We start from the raw sequence: 14,719 nt of genomic DNA on the forward strand, positions 1-14,719 counted from the left end.
GGGCGGGGCCACGGGCGGAAGTAGGTGTGACAGGAACGGGAGCCGAGAGGGTCAGCTGGGACGAGGTACTGGGCAGTGGGAGTCGCAGAGTCGAAGCCATGATCCCCCCGCAGGAGGCGTCCGCCCGGCGGCGGGAGATCGAGGACAAGCTGAAGCAGGTGGGGCTGGCACTGGGAGGCGGGGGAGGGGAAGGGGCCGAGATCCGGGCCAGGCATCCACTCAGGGAGGCGTCAGGAGTGGGAAGGGGACACTCCCTGCCAGGAGACTGAGTAGGGGGCGAGACCACGGGAGCGGTGAGCTCCTTTAGCCTCCGGCTTCTGGTGATGTCCTCCTTTGCGCTCCCCCCAGGAGGAGGAGACGCTGTCCTTCATCCGAGACAGTCTGGAGAAGAGCGACCAGCTCACCAAGAACATGGTGAGTAACCCCTCCTCAGCTGGGGGGGCTTCCAGGCGCTGGAGGAGACCCTGCGACCCGGTCGTGCCTGGACCTAAGGGCTGGGGTTCTGGTCTGGGTAGTGACAGCCGTGACGCGTGGGTTTCTCCCGCAGCAGTGTGGCACGTCTCTTACCCCTTGTCAGCCCCTTGGCCTCAGATGCTGCAGTCCCCGCTGGCCTGGACTTTCTGATCTCTGCCTAAGTTCTCCATGCTTCCTTCTCTCCTCTGCAAACACTTAGTGAGACTGACCTAAGTGGGTTGGATGCTGGCCATGTGTCACCCTCAATTCAAGTGAGGGTAGGATGGCCAGGTTACCACTTCTTTTTTTTTTTTTTTGTCTTTTGTCTTTTTGTTTTTGTTGTTGTTGTTGTTATTGTTGCTATTTCTTGGGCCGCTCCCGCGGCATATGGAGGTTCCCAGGCTAGGGGTCCAATCGCAGCTGTAGCCACCGGCCTACGCCAGAGCCACAGCAACGCGGGATCCGAGCCGCGTCTGCAACCTACACCACAGCTCACGGCAACGCCGGATCGTTAACCCACTGAGCAAGGGCAGGGACCGAACCCGCAACCTCCTGGTTCTTAGTCGGATTCGTTAACCACTGCGCCACGACGGGAACTCCATTTTTTTTTTTTTTTAACGCAGTGAATTTTATTACGTTTATAGTTGTACAACGATCATCACAACCAAATTTTATAGCATTTCCATCCCAAACCCCCAGCCCATCCCTCCACCCCCAACCTGTCTCCTTTGGCAACCGTAAGTTTTTCCAAGTCTGCGAGTCAGCATCTGTTCTGCAAAGAAGTTCATTGTGTGCTTTTTTTAGATTCCACACATAAGTGAGAGCATTTGATGTGGGTGTCTCACTGTCTGACTCACTTCACGTAGCATGATCATTTCTAGGTCCATCCATGTTGTTGCAAATGCCGTTCTTTCTTTCCTTTTAACGGCTGAGTAATATTCCATGGTGTATATGTACCACATCTTCGTTATCCACTCCTCTGTCCATGGACATTTAGGTTGTTTCCATGTCTTGGTTATTGTGTATAGTGCTGCAGTGCACATTGGAGTACAAGTATCTTTTCGAGTCATGGTTTTCTCTGGATAGATGCCCAGGAGTGGCAGGTTACCCCTTCTGAGATTACTGACTCACCTTTCACTCCAGAGGGCTTGAGGGGTAAAATGAGCTCTGAAGTCAGATCTGGGATCTAGTCCTTGCCCCTCCACTTGTCCGCGTATAGCTTGCTGACAGGTAACTCTGATCCTCAGTTAACTTGTCAGCTGAAACAGAGATGATGCCAGCCTCCCATAGCTCTGAAGGTCACAGAAGCTAGTGCAAAGGGACGTGTCAATAAGTATGAGTTTCTTCCTTATTCCTAGAGGAGACTGGAAAAACATAGGCTGTTTAGTAACACAGTCAGCAACTGCTAGTTCTTTCTTTTTTTCTTTTTGTCTTTTCTAGGGCCGCTCCTGTGGCACATGGAGGTTCCCAGGCTAGGGGTCGAATCGGAGCTGCAGCTGCTGGCCTACCCACAGCCACAGCCACAGCCACACCAGATCCCAGCCTCATCTGCGACCTACACCGCAGCTCATGGCAACGCCGGATCCTTAACCCACTGAGCAAGGCAGGGACCGAACCCGCAACCTCATGGTTCCTAGTCAGATTCGTTAACCACTGCGCCATCACGGGAACTCCTGCTAGTTCTTATTTAATGAGATTCACCCTTAGAAAGGGTTAGGAAGGTACCAGCAATGCATTTGAGGCTACTCTGTATGAAACTACTTCCTGTTCAGTCTAGAACGCTCCAGAGAGAATAGAAATTGAGCTTTGGCTTCGGAGGGTGGACGAGAAGCATTCTGAAGTGATTATCTGCGGAGGAATTAATTTCATGCCTGGCTTGCCTTCACATTAATTGATGTGGGCTACCTCCTGTGTGCCGGGCACGCGGTAGCTGCTGGGGATTCAGTGGGGAAGAGATGTCCCCCGTCCCTTCCCTCATGGGCCTGGTTGTCTAGAAAACCGTAGAAAAAGGCAGCAAATGCCAAAGACCCGGTGGGTGGCAGAAGCGGCTTGGGGACCACCCGGCGGTCTGCGAGCACGGGGCTGCCCTCCCCCTGCAGGTGTCTATCCTGTCGTCCTTTGAGAGTCGCCTCATGAAGCTGGAGAATTCCATCATCCCCGTGCACAAACAGACGGAGAACCTGCAGCGGCTGCAGGAGAATGTTGAGAAGACGCTGTCCTGTCTGGACCACGTCATTAGCTACTACCATGTGGCCAGTGACACTGAGAGGATCATCAGGGAGGGGTGAGCCAGGGCCGGAGGGTCACCTGCCTAACGCCTCCGGGCCAGCCACCCCAGGCCTTGGAAGGGGGGGTAGAACGTATTTGAACCTTGGGTCGCCTGGGTGAATTCTCTTCTCCCCTGTCCAGGTATCATTCCTGGGGCCCTCCCTCTTCATCTTCCACCTGCCCAGGCTGATCCAGCTCTTTTCCTTTCCAGCCCCACAGGGAGGCTGGAGGAGTACCTGGGAAGCATGGCCAAGATTCAGAAGGCTGTGGAGTATTTCCAGGACAACAGCCCAGACAGCCCAGAGCTCAACAAAGTGGTAAGAGGCCAGCAGAGTGATGTGACAGGTTTGGGGACACCAGTCCCTGCCATGGTCTCAGGAGAGACCCTGGATCAGCTTAAAGGAGAATGTAAGAGATAGAACAGAAACATAGAGTATACGACACGCATGGTGGGCACTCAGAGCTCCATCTCAGGAATTACAGATAGACCTTTCCATTACATTTTAATAATTTAAATTATGTTATATATGCAGTATACAGTTAACATTTGGTTTTTTTTTTTTTTTTTTTGTCTTTTCGCCATTTCTAGGGCTGCTCCCATGACATATGGAGGTTCCCAGGCCAGGGGTCGAATCGGAGCTATAGCCGCCGTCCTACGCCAGAGCCACAGCAACACGGGATCTGAGCCATGTCTGCGACCTACACCACAGCTCACAGTAATGCCAGATCCTTAACGCACTGAGCAAGGCCAGGGACCGAACCCGCAACCTCATGGTTCCTAGTCGGATTCGTTAACCACTGCGCCACGACGGGAACTCCTTAACCTTTGATTTTTATAAATGCATTGGTTTTTTTTTTTATTGTAGCAAAAAATACCTCACATTTGCCATCTTGGGGAGTTCCCTTGTGGCGAAGCAGGTTAAGGATCTGGTGTTGTCACTGCAGCAGCTCAGGTTGCTGCTGTATAGCAGGATCGACCCCTGGCCTGGGAACTTCCACATGTCTCAGACACAGCCAAAAAGAAAAAAAAATTACCATTTTATCCATTTTTCGGTGAATAATTCAGTGACATGGACTACAGTCACATTTTTGTACAACCATCTCCAGAATTCTTCTCATCATCTCAGACTGAAACTCAGTAGCCATTCAACAATAGCTCCCTTTCTCCTCTCCCTCAACCCTGGCCATCATCACTCTTCTTTTTTTTAATTTATTTTTTAAAAATTACTCAGTGAATTTTATTACATTTATCGTTGCGCCGTGATCATCACAACCGGATTGTATAGCATTTCCATCCCAAACCCCCAGCCCATCCCCCACCCCCACCCTGCCTCCTTTGGAAACCCTAAGTTTTTCAGTCTGTGAGTCAGTGTCTGTTCTGCAAAGAAGTTCATTGTGTGCTTTTTTTAGATTCCACACGTAAGTGAGAGCATTTGATGTGGGTGTCTCACCGTCTGACTGACTTCACTTAGCATGACCATTTCTAGGTCCATCCATGTTGCTGCAGATGCATTATTTCTTTCCTTTTAACGGCTGAGCAATATTCCATGGTGTATATACCACATCTTCATTATCCACTCCTCTGTCGATGGACATTTAGGTTGTATCCATGTCTTGGCTATTGAAAATAGTGCTGCAGTGAACAGTGAAGTACATGTATCTTTTCAAGTCATGGTTTTCTCTGGATAGATGCCCAGGAGTGGGATTGCTGGATCAAATGGTAATTCTGCTTTTAGTTTTCTGAGGCATCTCCATACTGTTTTCCACAGTGGTTGCACCAATTTACATTCCTACCAACATTGTAATAAGGTTCCCTTTTCTCCACACCCTTTCCAGCGTTTATTTTTTGTAGACTTTTTGATGATGGCCATTCTGGCTGGTGTAAGGTGGTACCTCATAGTGGTTTTGATTTGCATTTCTCTAATAATTTGTGATGTTGAACACCTTTTCATGTGTTTTTTGGCCATCTGTATGTCTTCTTTGGAGAATTGTCTGTTGAGATCTTCTGTCCATTTTTTGATGGGGTGGTTTTTTTGTTTTTTTTTTTTTTTTTTTTTTTTTGGTATTGAGCTGCAGGAGGTGGCTTATAAATTTTAGAGATTAACCCCCTGTCAGTGGCTTCATTTGCAAGTATTTTCTCCCATTCTGTGGGTTGTCTTTTTGTTCTGTTTAGGGTTTCCTTTGCTGTGCAGAAGCTTTTAACTTTAATTAAGTCCCATTTATTTTTTGTTTTTATTACCATTACTCTAGCAGGTGGATCCGAGAAGATATTGCTGTGGTTTATGTCGGAGAGTGTTTGGCCTGTGTTTTCCTCTAAGAGTGTCTGGTCTTATATTTAAGTCTTTAATCCATTTTGAGTTTATTTTTGTGTATGGTGCTAGGAAGTGTTCTAATTTCATTCTTTTACATGTGGCGGTCCAGTTTTCCCAGCACCACTTATTGAAGGGGCTGTCTTTTCTCCGGTGTATATTCTTGCCTTCTTTGTCATAGATTAGCTGACTGTAGGTACGTGGGTTTCATTCTGGGATCCCTCTTCTTTCTGACCCTGTGAATTTGACTACCCAAGGAACCTGCATTCACATGTCTGTATTCAGCTTTTTTGTGTTATATCTTTGTGTTTAAGTGTTGGGGTCTTTAAGTCACTAGAGGGAGATGGAGTAGGGCTGGGCCGTGAGGTGCACGCAGCGCACTGAGGAATGGAGAGCATGCCACCAGAGAGACGGGGGGCGCAGAGGTCCGAGTGGGTGAGGAACATTGGAGGGAAGGCCGCCTTGGACCAAGTCACCTGGCCCAGCTTCCTGGTGGCGTCACAGCTCTAGCCCAGAGGTATGGGTCTTATCCAGAAGACGGAATAGGCTCACGACCAAAGATGGGAAACGCCTTTCTCCCACCCAGGAAGCTCTCACTCAAAACAGTGCTTCCCAGAGTTCCCGTTGTGGCTTAGTAGGTTAAGAACCCGACTGGTATCCATGAGGATGTGTTCTGTGAGTTACGGATCTGGTATTGCCATAAGCTGTGGTGTAGGTGGCAGATGTGTCTCTGATCTGGCGTTGCTCCTGGCAGTGGTGTGGGCCAGCAGCTGCCGCTCTGACTCGACCCCTAGACTAGGAACTTCCATATGCTGTGGGTGCGGCCCTAAAAAGGCAAAAAAGGAGAAGAAGAACAGTGCTTCCCAGCTTATCTTCCAGCATGGTCTCCATCAGAAATGGGAATATTTGTATGGCACACGGGGGTAAACTGGTAACTAGCTGGTGGTAACTAGCCCATTGGCTACCCGGGGGACTGATGAGATCAATACCTTGGTGCACCAGTTACCCCCAGTGGGAACACACCAGTATAACCAGTGTGCTGATGGTGGGAAGCCTGGACTCAGACATTGGCATGTCGGGGACTGGAGACCTTTGTTCTTGCGGGTCTCCACCAGGTTTCAATCACAGAGTGAAGAGCTCTGTGCCAGAACTCGGGTGTGCAAGTGGGCTCGAGGAGAATGCAAACAGCGTAAAACCACGGGTTCACCCCTTCCCTCCCTCCCCTCCGAGGGGCTTCCTTTTCACTTGAGCAGAAACACTCCAGGTCCTCTGTTTTTATAACATCTTCAGGAGTTCCCTGGTGGCTCAGCAGGTTAGGGATCTGGCATCGTCCCTGCTGCGGCTCTGGCTACTGCTGTGGCACAGGTTTGATCCCTGGCCTGGGAACTTCCGCAGGCTGCAAGTGTGGCCACAACAAGGAAAGAAAGAAACAAACAAAAAACCCAAATTAAAACATCTCTACTGAGATAGAATTCACGTACCGTGAAATTTGCCCCCTTAAAGTATCACATTCATTGGTCCTCGTGTAATCGCAGAGTTGTGCGACATCACTAGAATAAACTTTACAACGTTCCCGTCGCTCCCCCAAAAGCCAGAACCCGCTGGCCGTCACTCTTCTTCCCTGCCCTCCCGTCCACCCAGCCTCTGATGATCACTGCTCTATTTCCTCTCTCTAAATTTGCCTGTTCCTGGCTCAGCAGTTAACAAACCCGACTAGCATCCACGAGGATGCGGGTTCGATCCCTGGCTTCGCTTGGTGGGTTGAGGATCCGGCATTGCCGGGACTTCTGGTGTGGGATGCTGATGCTCAGGTCCCACCTCGCTGTGGCTGTGGGGTAGGCCAGCAGCCGTATCCCCCATTTGACTCGTAGCCTGGGAACCAGCATATGCAGCTGGAAAATGTTGCCTGCTTTGGACCTCATGTAAGTGGAAGCCTGCAGTATACGTGACCTCTCCCGTCTGGCCTTCACTCAGCAGAGTGCTTTCAACGTCCTTCCATGTGGCGGCCTGTGTCAGTGCCTCCTTTCATCGTGTGGCTGAATCCTGCTGCAGTGTAAGCATCTGCCACGTTTCATGCATCCGTTCCTCGCTGGTGGACACGCCCCTTTGGGGCTGTCATGAACAGTGTTGCATGGCACCCTGAGCACCTGCTGTGGTGTGGACTTCTGCTTCCAGGTCTCTTAGCTGCCCTGGATACCTGTCTCCCATAAGATACACGATTTGCAAGCATTTTCTCTCATTCCATGGGTTGTCTTTTCACTTTTCACTTTTTCTTTTTCTTTTTTTTTCTTTTTTTTTTTTGCCCTTTTTAGGGCCACCCCCGCGGCACATGGAAGTAAGTCCCCAGGCCAGGGGTCGAATTAAAGCTACAGCTGCCAGCCTACACTACAGCTCACGGCAATGCCGGATCGTTAACCCACTGAGCAAGGTGGGGGATCGAACCTGTGTCCTCATGGTTACTAGTCAGATTCCTTACCACTGAGCCACTATGGGAACTCCCTTTTCACTTTTTTCATGGTATCATTTGCAGCATGAAAGTTTTGAACTTGACATAGTCCAGTGTATCTGTTTTTCTTCTTCTGCAAAACCTTTTCTTTTTTTTTGTCTTTTGTCTTTTTAGGGCTACACCTGTGGCACATGGAGGTTCCAAGGCCAGGGGTCCAACCGGAGCTATGGCCGCCAGCCCACACCACAGCCACAGCAGTGCGGGATCTGAGCCTCATCTGCGACCTACACCATAGCTCACAGCAATGCCGGATCCTTAACCCACTGAGCAAGGCCAGGGATCGAACCCGCAACCTCACGGTTCCTAGTCGGATTCGTTTCCGCTGCGCCAAGACAGGAACTCCCTGTAAAACCTTTTCAAGCAAGAACACAAATGAATGGTGCAGCGAGAAAATCATCTGCTGATATTTGTAAAGCACCTCCTTCTTGTAAAACTCTCTGGGTTTCACCCGAGAGTGTACATTTTAAGAGCACACAAGGTGAAAGAAATGATCGAGGAAGGCTTCCCAGCATTTCTTCTCCGGCAAGAAGGAAGTGCAGGCAGGGAGGGCCGAGGCCCAGGATCAGGAAGGCGAGGGGAGAGGGTGGGGAGGCGAGGTCCAGCTGAGCTCTGGAGCAGCAGCCCAGCCCTCCCTCCCTCCCTCCCTGACCCCGTAGAAGCTGCTGTTTGAACGGGGGAAGGAGTCACTGGAGTCTGAGTTCCGCAGCCTGATGACCCGGCACAGCAAGGTCGTGTCGCCCGTGCTCATCCTGGATCTGATCAGTGGCGAGGACGACCTGGAGGTGCCGGACGAGGTGCCCCTGGAGCACCTGCCCGAGAGCGTGCTGCAGGACGTGATCCGCATCGCCCGCTGGCTGGTGGAATACGGCCGCAACCAAGGTGAGACGCCCGGGCAGCAGGGCCCCGCGCGGGGCCAGAGGAGGGGGTCTTTTCCCGTCGGTGTCTCTCATCCACCTGCATTTCTTTGAAGAAAAAGGAGTTCAGTAGGAAGCAATATGAGTAATAAATTTGTAGCTTATGTATCAAATTGAGAGTCTAGCTCACCCCAAGCATTTCTTCATATACCTAACTTTCCTATTTATTTAATTTTTTGGATTAATTATAAAAATTTCAGGAGGTCCCGCTATGGCTCAGGGGTCCCGGATCCAACATTGTCTCTGCAGCAGCTTGGATTGCTGTGGAGGCACAAGTTCGACCCGCAGCCCAGTGCTGTGGGCTAAAGAGCGATTGTTGCCACAGCTGTGGCATAGGTGGCGGCTGCAGCTCAGATTCAATCCCTGGCCCAGGAACTTTAATGAGGGGAAAAAAATTCAAACGGCACAGCAAAGCTTAGGTGAAAAGCGTTAAGTCCACCTCCCCACTTCCCTGATACTTACAGTGTCATAAACCAAAGATGAGTGCTGCTGAGATTAGTTATACCCTTCAGAAAAATGGTATGCAGCTCTGTGTGTGTGTGTGTGTGTGAGAGAGAGAGAGACAGACAGACAGACAGACAGACACAGAGAGTATGTGTGTGGCGTTTCCTCTCCTCATCCCCAGGTGGGAAGGAGCACATGCCATCCTCTGTCCTATGCTGGTTTTTTGGCTTTTGTTTTTAACTTAGTGATATGCCTTGAGAATTTTCCATATCATTACGTGTATATTTGCTTCACTGTTTTTAACGGTTGCATAATATTCCATGGTGTGGTGGTACCATCATTTCTTTAGCCAGTCCCAGACTCTAAAAAAAAAAATCCCAAGTTAAACAAAAATTTAAAAAAAACAACAACAAAACCTCAGAAGTTCTCTTGTGGTTAATTAAGGATCCAGTGTTGTCACTGTAGCAGCTTGGGTCACTGCTGTGGCGGGGGTTCAGTCCCTGGCCCCAGAACTTCCACATACCACAGGTGCAGCCAAAACCAGAAACAAAACCCCTAAAATTCTAACGAATATTCAATTTTAAGCTTTTTAGTCTCTAAACTCTTCTTTTCTCTGTTTTTTGTTTTGTTTTTGCCTTTTGTCTCTATAGGGCCGCACCCGCGGCATATGGAGGTTCCCAGGCTAGGGGTCTAATCAGAGCTGTAGCTGCCAGCCTACACCACAGCCATAGCAACGCTGGATCCTTAACCCATTGATCGAGGCCAGGGATCGAACCCACAACCTCATGGTTCCTAGTCGGATTCGTTTCCACTGCGCCACAATGGGAACTCCTTTTCTCTCTGTTAAATTGCACACATACCAAGTTGTCAGAGTGTGTCATCACTGCCCCTGCCTTCCCGCTGGGGCAACGTGCTGCTGAGTCTCAGGACAGCCTCTCCTAACCACGCAGTCACATTTGTGGCTCACAAGCTGCTCCGTGGGAGCCGAGGGCACGTGGGAGCTTTTCAGGAGCTCCCTTGGGATAAGAGAGAGGCCAGTGGCCGCCTTCAGACCCCTCAACCCCCTTCGGCCAGAGCCTCTGTGCACTGGTCCGTTTTTCACATGGGGTTCCTTGGGATACACTTGTTGGGACCTGCTGAAATGTACCACAGCATCCATACTTCTCCAGGCTCGTTTGCATTTTTGGATTGTCCAGTTTTCTTTAGGGCTGCGCCCATGGCATATGGAGGTTCCCAGGCTAGGGGTTGAATCAGAGCTACAGTTGCCAGTCTACCCCACAGCTGCAGCAACGCAGGATCCAAGCCACATCTGTGACCTACACCACAGCTGATGGCAATGCCGGATCCTTAACCCTCTGAGCGAGGCCAGGGGGGATCGAACCTGCAACCTCATGGTTCCTAGTCAGATTCCTTTCCTCTTTGCCATGATGGGAACCCCCATTGCTCTTCTTATTTAGGGAGTTCTTTGGGGGTATTTTCTCAAAGGTACAGTTATCAGGTAGAACTGTCTGAACAGATCTGTAACCTTCTTGCCGTCTCGAGTTCCTCTCCAGGTAGATGGGACCAGTCTGCTGACCTGTTGACAACCCTGCAGTTATTTCTTCTTCATTAATTTTGCTTATCTTAGCTATTTAACAGGGCTGCCACGGTCCTCTAGTTTTTTTAAATTTGCACTTCGTTCATGGCTAAAGAGATGGTGTGTTTTTTCACTCAGTGACATTCGTTGTCTCTTTACCACCTATAAATTTACCAAGTCGAGGAGTGCCCGCTGTGGCACAGTAGATTAAGGATCCAGTGGTGGCGCAGGTTCAATCCCCGGCAAGCGCAGTGGTTAAGGACCCAGCGTTGCCACAGCGATGGCATAGTTCGAAGCTGCAACTCAGATTTGATCCCTGGCCCAGAAACCTCCATGTGCCGTGGGTGTGGCTGAACAAGATAAAAAAGAATACATTACCAAGTTGAATCCGGCTGCTAATTTTCTATTTTCTTAAAATCTCAAAAACTTACCTGCCCAGCAGAAATTGACAGAACGTTGTAGATCAACTATAATAAAAAAAAATTCTAAAAGAAAAAAAACCCCTCACCTTCAGAACTTACAACGAATTATTGGTTCTGCGGGGAAATGTCTTCCCTTTTAAGGCTTTTCCAGATGCAGGACGAGGCCACGAGGCTGCTGGGAAAGGGTCTGCAAGTGGAAAGAGCGGGCCTGCTGCTGCCCTCTGGAGCTGCCTCTGGCGGGGGAGGGGGGCCCCGGGGTCTGGCGGAGGCAGGGACCCAGCTGTCACCCGTCTGTCCGCAGATTTCATGAACGTCTACTACCAGATCCGCTCGAGCCAGCTGGACCGCTCCATCAAAGGCCTGAAGGAGCACTTCCGGAAGAGCAGTTCTTCCTCTGGGGTTCCCTACTCCCCCGCCATCCCCAACAAGAGGAAAGACACACCCACCAAGAAGCCAGTCAAGCGGCCAGGTGAGCCCCCGCCCTGGCCCACTTCAGAACCCGCCAGAAGGCTGTGGGACCTGGGTGGCCTTTGGCCACCCACCCCGGGGTGGGCGGCGCCAGGGCCCTAGGGTTTGTCCTCACGGTAGCCCCTGACTGTAGGGGCACAGGACAGCAGGCAGGTGTCCGCCCCCCAAAAGAGCTCCTCTCTCCACCCAGCCGAGTCTAGGGCTTATATAAGTGTCCTTGGAGTGGAGGGTCACAGCACGGAGACGTGGGGTGACAGGGGTGCCGGAGCAGAGCCACTTATTGGGCCCCCGTCCTCTCCCTCTAGTGTCCTGTTGGGAGGCCAGGCATGCTGCTGCCACCCAGCTGTGAGATTGGGGCAGGGTGTCAGGGGTGCAGGGCGAGGGGCAGGCACTGCAGCCTTCACCTCCCAGAAAGCCAGAGTGGCCTGAAGTGATGAGTAGCTAAGAAGTGGAGAGCAGAGGAGTTCCCTGGTGGCTCAAAGGGTTAAGGATCTGGTGTTGTCACTGCTGTGGCTCTGGTTACTATTGTGGCGCAGGTTCGATCCCTGGCCCGGGAATTTCCACATGCCTCAGCCATGGCAAAAAAAAAGTAGATACAGGAACGTTTATGCTTTTACAGTCAGTCCAGAAAGAAAACCATCCCAGGCCATCCTCTCCAAAGACCCTCACCTGGCTTTTGGGCTCCGCAAGAAGTTGGTGCCTTGCGGTGGGAGAGTTGAGGGAGGGGCATTGAGGTGGAAGAGGCCTGGGCTGTGGCTTGTTGGTTGGCCTGGGCGAGCAGCTCACTGTCTGTCCTTCTTCCCATCATCCTGTCCCCTGTAGTCTCTGCTCCAGGTGACAGTGTCCCTGTGTGTCAGCTTCGGCTTGACAAGCCTGGCTGTTCTGGCTGCTGAGAGGGGTTGCCTTCGAGAGGCCGGGGTGGGGGTTCCAGCGGAGGGGCTGCAGGCACCAGGAGAGAGAGCCAGCGAGCCCTGGGGCTGCTCCCACTTTCGCCCACCCCGTCCAGCTGCTCTGGGACCCGTCCCTTGGGACAGTGTTTTCCCGAGCTGCCCGGCCTCTCAGAGAGCAGGAGATCTGCTCACAGTGGCCCGAGCATCTGCTCCTCCCCAGCGCTTTGTTCAGGGCTTAGAGAAATGGCAGAGGCTGCCCGCAGAGGCACAGCGTCGAGGTCCAGAGGCCGGGCAGCCCAGCAGAAAGTGCACAGCCTTCCCCTCCAGCTTGGCTCTCCTGGCTGCTCCCTCGGAGAACCTGCCACGGTCAGGGACTCTACAAGCCAGCCAGGGCAGCCGCAGCTGCCTGCTCGAGGCCTGGTTCGTGCCTGTGCCTCGTGCATTGGGCTGCGGCTGTTTCCACGAGGCTGCTGGGCCCCGGCCGGGCTGTGCTTTCTTCCCCTCTGTCTCCTCTGGGACCCCTGGAGGCCTGGAACCCAGGCCACATGCAGGATGCTGCTGGCCATGCAGGGACCAGAGATCTGATCTTTGGGCTCCCAGTGGACCTCATCCATCCCAGCCCTGTAGCCCTAGAAGGAAAACGCCGGCTGTGAGCGTCCCTCTGGTTTCTTTGGGGTTTCAAGGGTTGTCCGGAACCTTGGGGCTCAGGTCCGATGTTGGGAGCTAGAGGCAGGCCCCCAGCTCTTGAGGAGAGGGGCAGGGTGGCCTCGGGGGTAACGAGACACCAGCCTCAGCGACATCCGTGGTAACTGGGCGCCTGATGGCTTTAGCGGCTGCCAGATCAGCGTCCCCGACCCACATACATGCCAGTGTGCTGGCGAGGCTCCTGATGGCCCGGCGGGCCCATCTGGTCCTAGTTGGTTGTGGGGCGGGAATCTGAATCGCTCATTAGCAGGACTACTTGCTGAAGGAGGAGAACACAGCGAGACAGGTGCCGGGCTGGAGCCGCACACTGGCTCATGAGTAACTAATTGTGGTTGGCACAAACAGCCGCTCCAGACGCCGTCCCCTCTCCCTCAGTCCTTTGGGGAGCTGCCAGGACCCCAGCAGGCTCCCCGTGTTCAGAGCTGCGGTGGAGGACCTGGGCGTCTCCAGGGAAAAGGGACCAGATCCCACTCAGGGCTGCCTTCCCGGCCCCGGCCCATCTGGTTATCAGGGCAGCTGCGCATGTCTGTTTTCAGTGCTGTTTTTATATTTCCCCACGGTTTCTGCCCTGAGATGTCTCGTTCCCACGGAGGCAGCTGACCCAGGGGCTGCGGGCGCTGCGGTGTTGCTTCCGTTGTTCTCACTCAGGACACGAGCTGTTGGTTTCTGCCCCTGTGCCTGGAGCGTGTGCTCGCTCCTGCTGCCCTCCCTCCAGCCGTCCGTGAGGTGGCCTCTGTTAACTTCTTCTTGGCTTTTGCGTTTTTCCCAGTTGCTTTGGTGGCTCAGGTCACTCCCCTGGTGTGTGGGGCCAGTCTGCCTGGGGGTCTCCAAGCCTGCCCTCCTGGGCATTGCTCTCCTGGGGAAGCTCAATCCCATTTCGCCAACTCCCAGGCTCTGCTCTCCGTTGGACTCCTGTTTGGCCACGTCTTGACACTGAGCGTGCCCAGAGAAGGCTGCCTGCCATCTAGCGGCAGGGGGAGGGTGGGTGGGGGGAGGGGAGTGCCCCCAGGCTCTGCCACCTGGTTGTGCCCTCTGGGTGTAAGAGCTAGTGGGCACCAGCTCCTCCGTCCTGAGCCGCAGTCTTCTGAGTCAGTGCCACTCAGCACTGTTTTTAATTGTCGGCCCCTCCCACGGATCCTTACCCATCTCATCGCCTTCACCCTCTGCACTGCCGAAAACGAGCTCAGATCCAGGAGTTCCCCCTTGTGGCTCAGTGGGTTACAAACTGACTAGTATCCATGAAGACGCAGGTTCGATCCCTGGCCTCGTTCAGTGGGTTAAGGATCTGGCATGGCCTCGAGCTGCGGTGTAGGTGGCAGAGTGGCTTGGATCCTGCATTTCTGTGGCTGTGGTGTGCAGGCCAGCAGCTGCAGCTCCCCTAGCCTGGCACCGTCCATATGCGGCAGGTGGGGGCTTAGAGAGACACACACACACAAGAGCTCAGATCTGGAATGACGAGGGTGAGCGGCAGAATCAGGAGCTCCTCCTGAGGAGTGAAACGCCTCCGTTCCCGCAACTCCTCCCGCGGGTGGAGGTCCGGGAGGGGCCTGCAGGGAGGGCGGCCTGGGGGACGGGCGTGGGCCTGGGGCAGGTGGGGGCTGCTGCTGTTTTCTCTCACTCGTTTCCCAGGTCTTCTTACCTTCTCTCTGTGTGGCTCTGGTGACAGGGACGATCCGTAAGGCTCAGAACCTTCTGAAACAGTATTCCCAGCATGGTCTAGATGGGAAAAAGGGGGGCTCTAACCTCATTCCTCTGGAAGGTAAT

The 14,719-nt window shown here is 52.7% G+C and overlaps 1 protein-coding gene across 5 annotated transcripts in view; it reads left to right on the forward strand.

The window, feature by feature from the left end:
* The window catches only part of EXOC7 (exocyst complex component 7), a 24,922-nt gene continuing 10,203 nt past the window's right edge, over positions 1–14,719 (forward strand). For 3 of the 5 annotated variants that reach the window (XM_003357964.4, XM_003357960.4, XM_021066601.1), the window contains exons 1-7: positions 1–158; positions 349–414; positions 2,553–2,737; positions 2,933–3,038; positions 8,193–8,415; positions 11,194–11,361; positions 14,622–14,714. In XM_003357964.4, the coding sequence (XP_003358012.3) occupies positions 99–158; positions 349–414; positions 2,553–2,737; positions 2,933–3,038; positions 8,193–8,415; positions 11,194–11,361; positions 14,622–14,714 (901 nt within the window). In that variant the 5' untranslated portion in view covers positions 1–98. The remainder of the gene's footprint in view (positions 159–348; positions 415–2,552; positions 2,738–2,932; positions 3,039–8,192; positions 8,416–11,193; positions 11,362–14,621; positions 14,715–14,719) is intronic. The other 2 variants (XM_003357961.4, XM_005656924.3) reach the window with 1 other exon arrangement.

The sequence above is a fragment of the Sus scrofa genome, chromosome 12, assembly GCF_000003025.6.
Source record: "Sus scrofa isolate TJ Tabasco breed Duroc chromosome 12, Sscrofa11.1, whole genome shotgun sequence".
NCBI lineage: Eukaryota > Metazoa > Chordata > Mammalia > Artiodactyla > Suidae > Sus > Sus scrofa.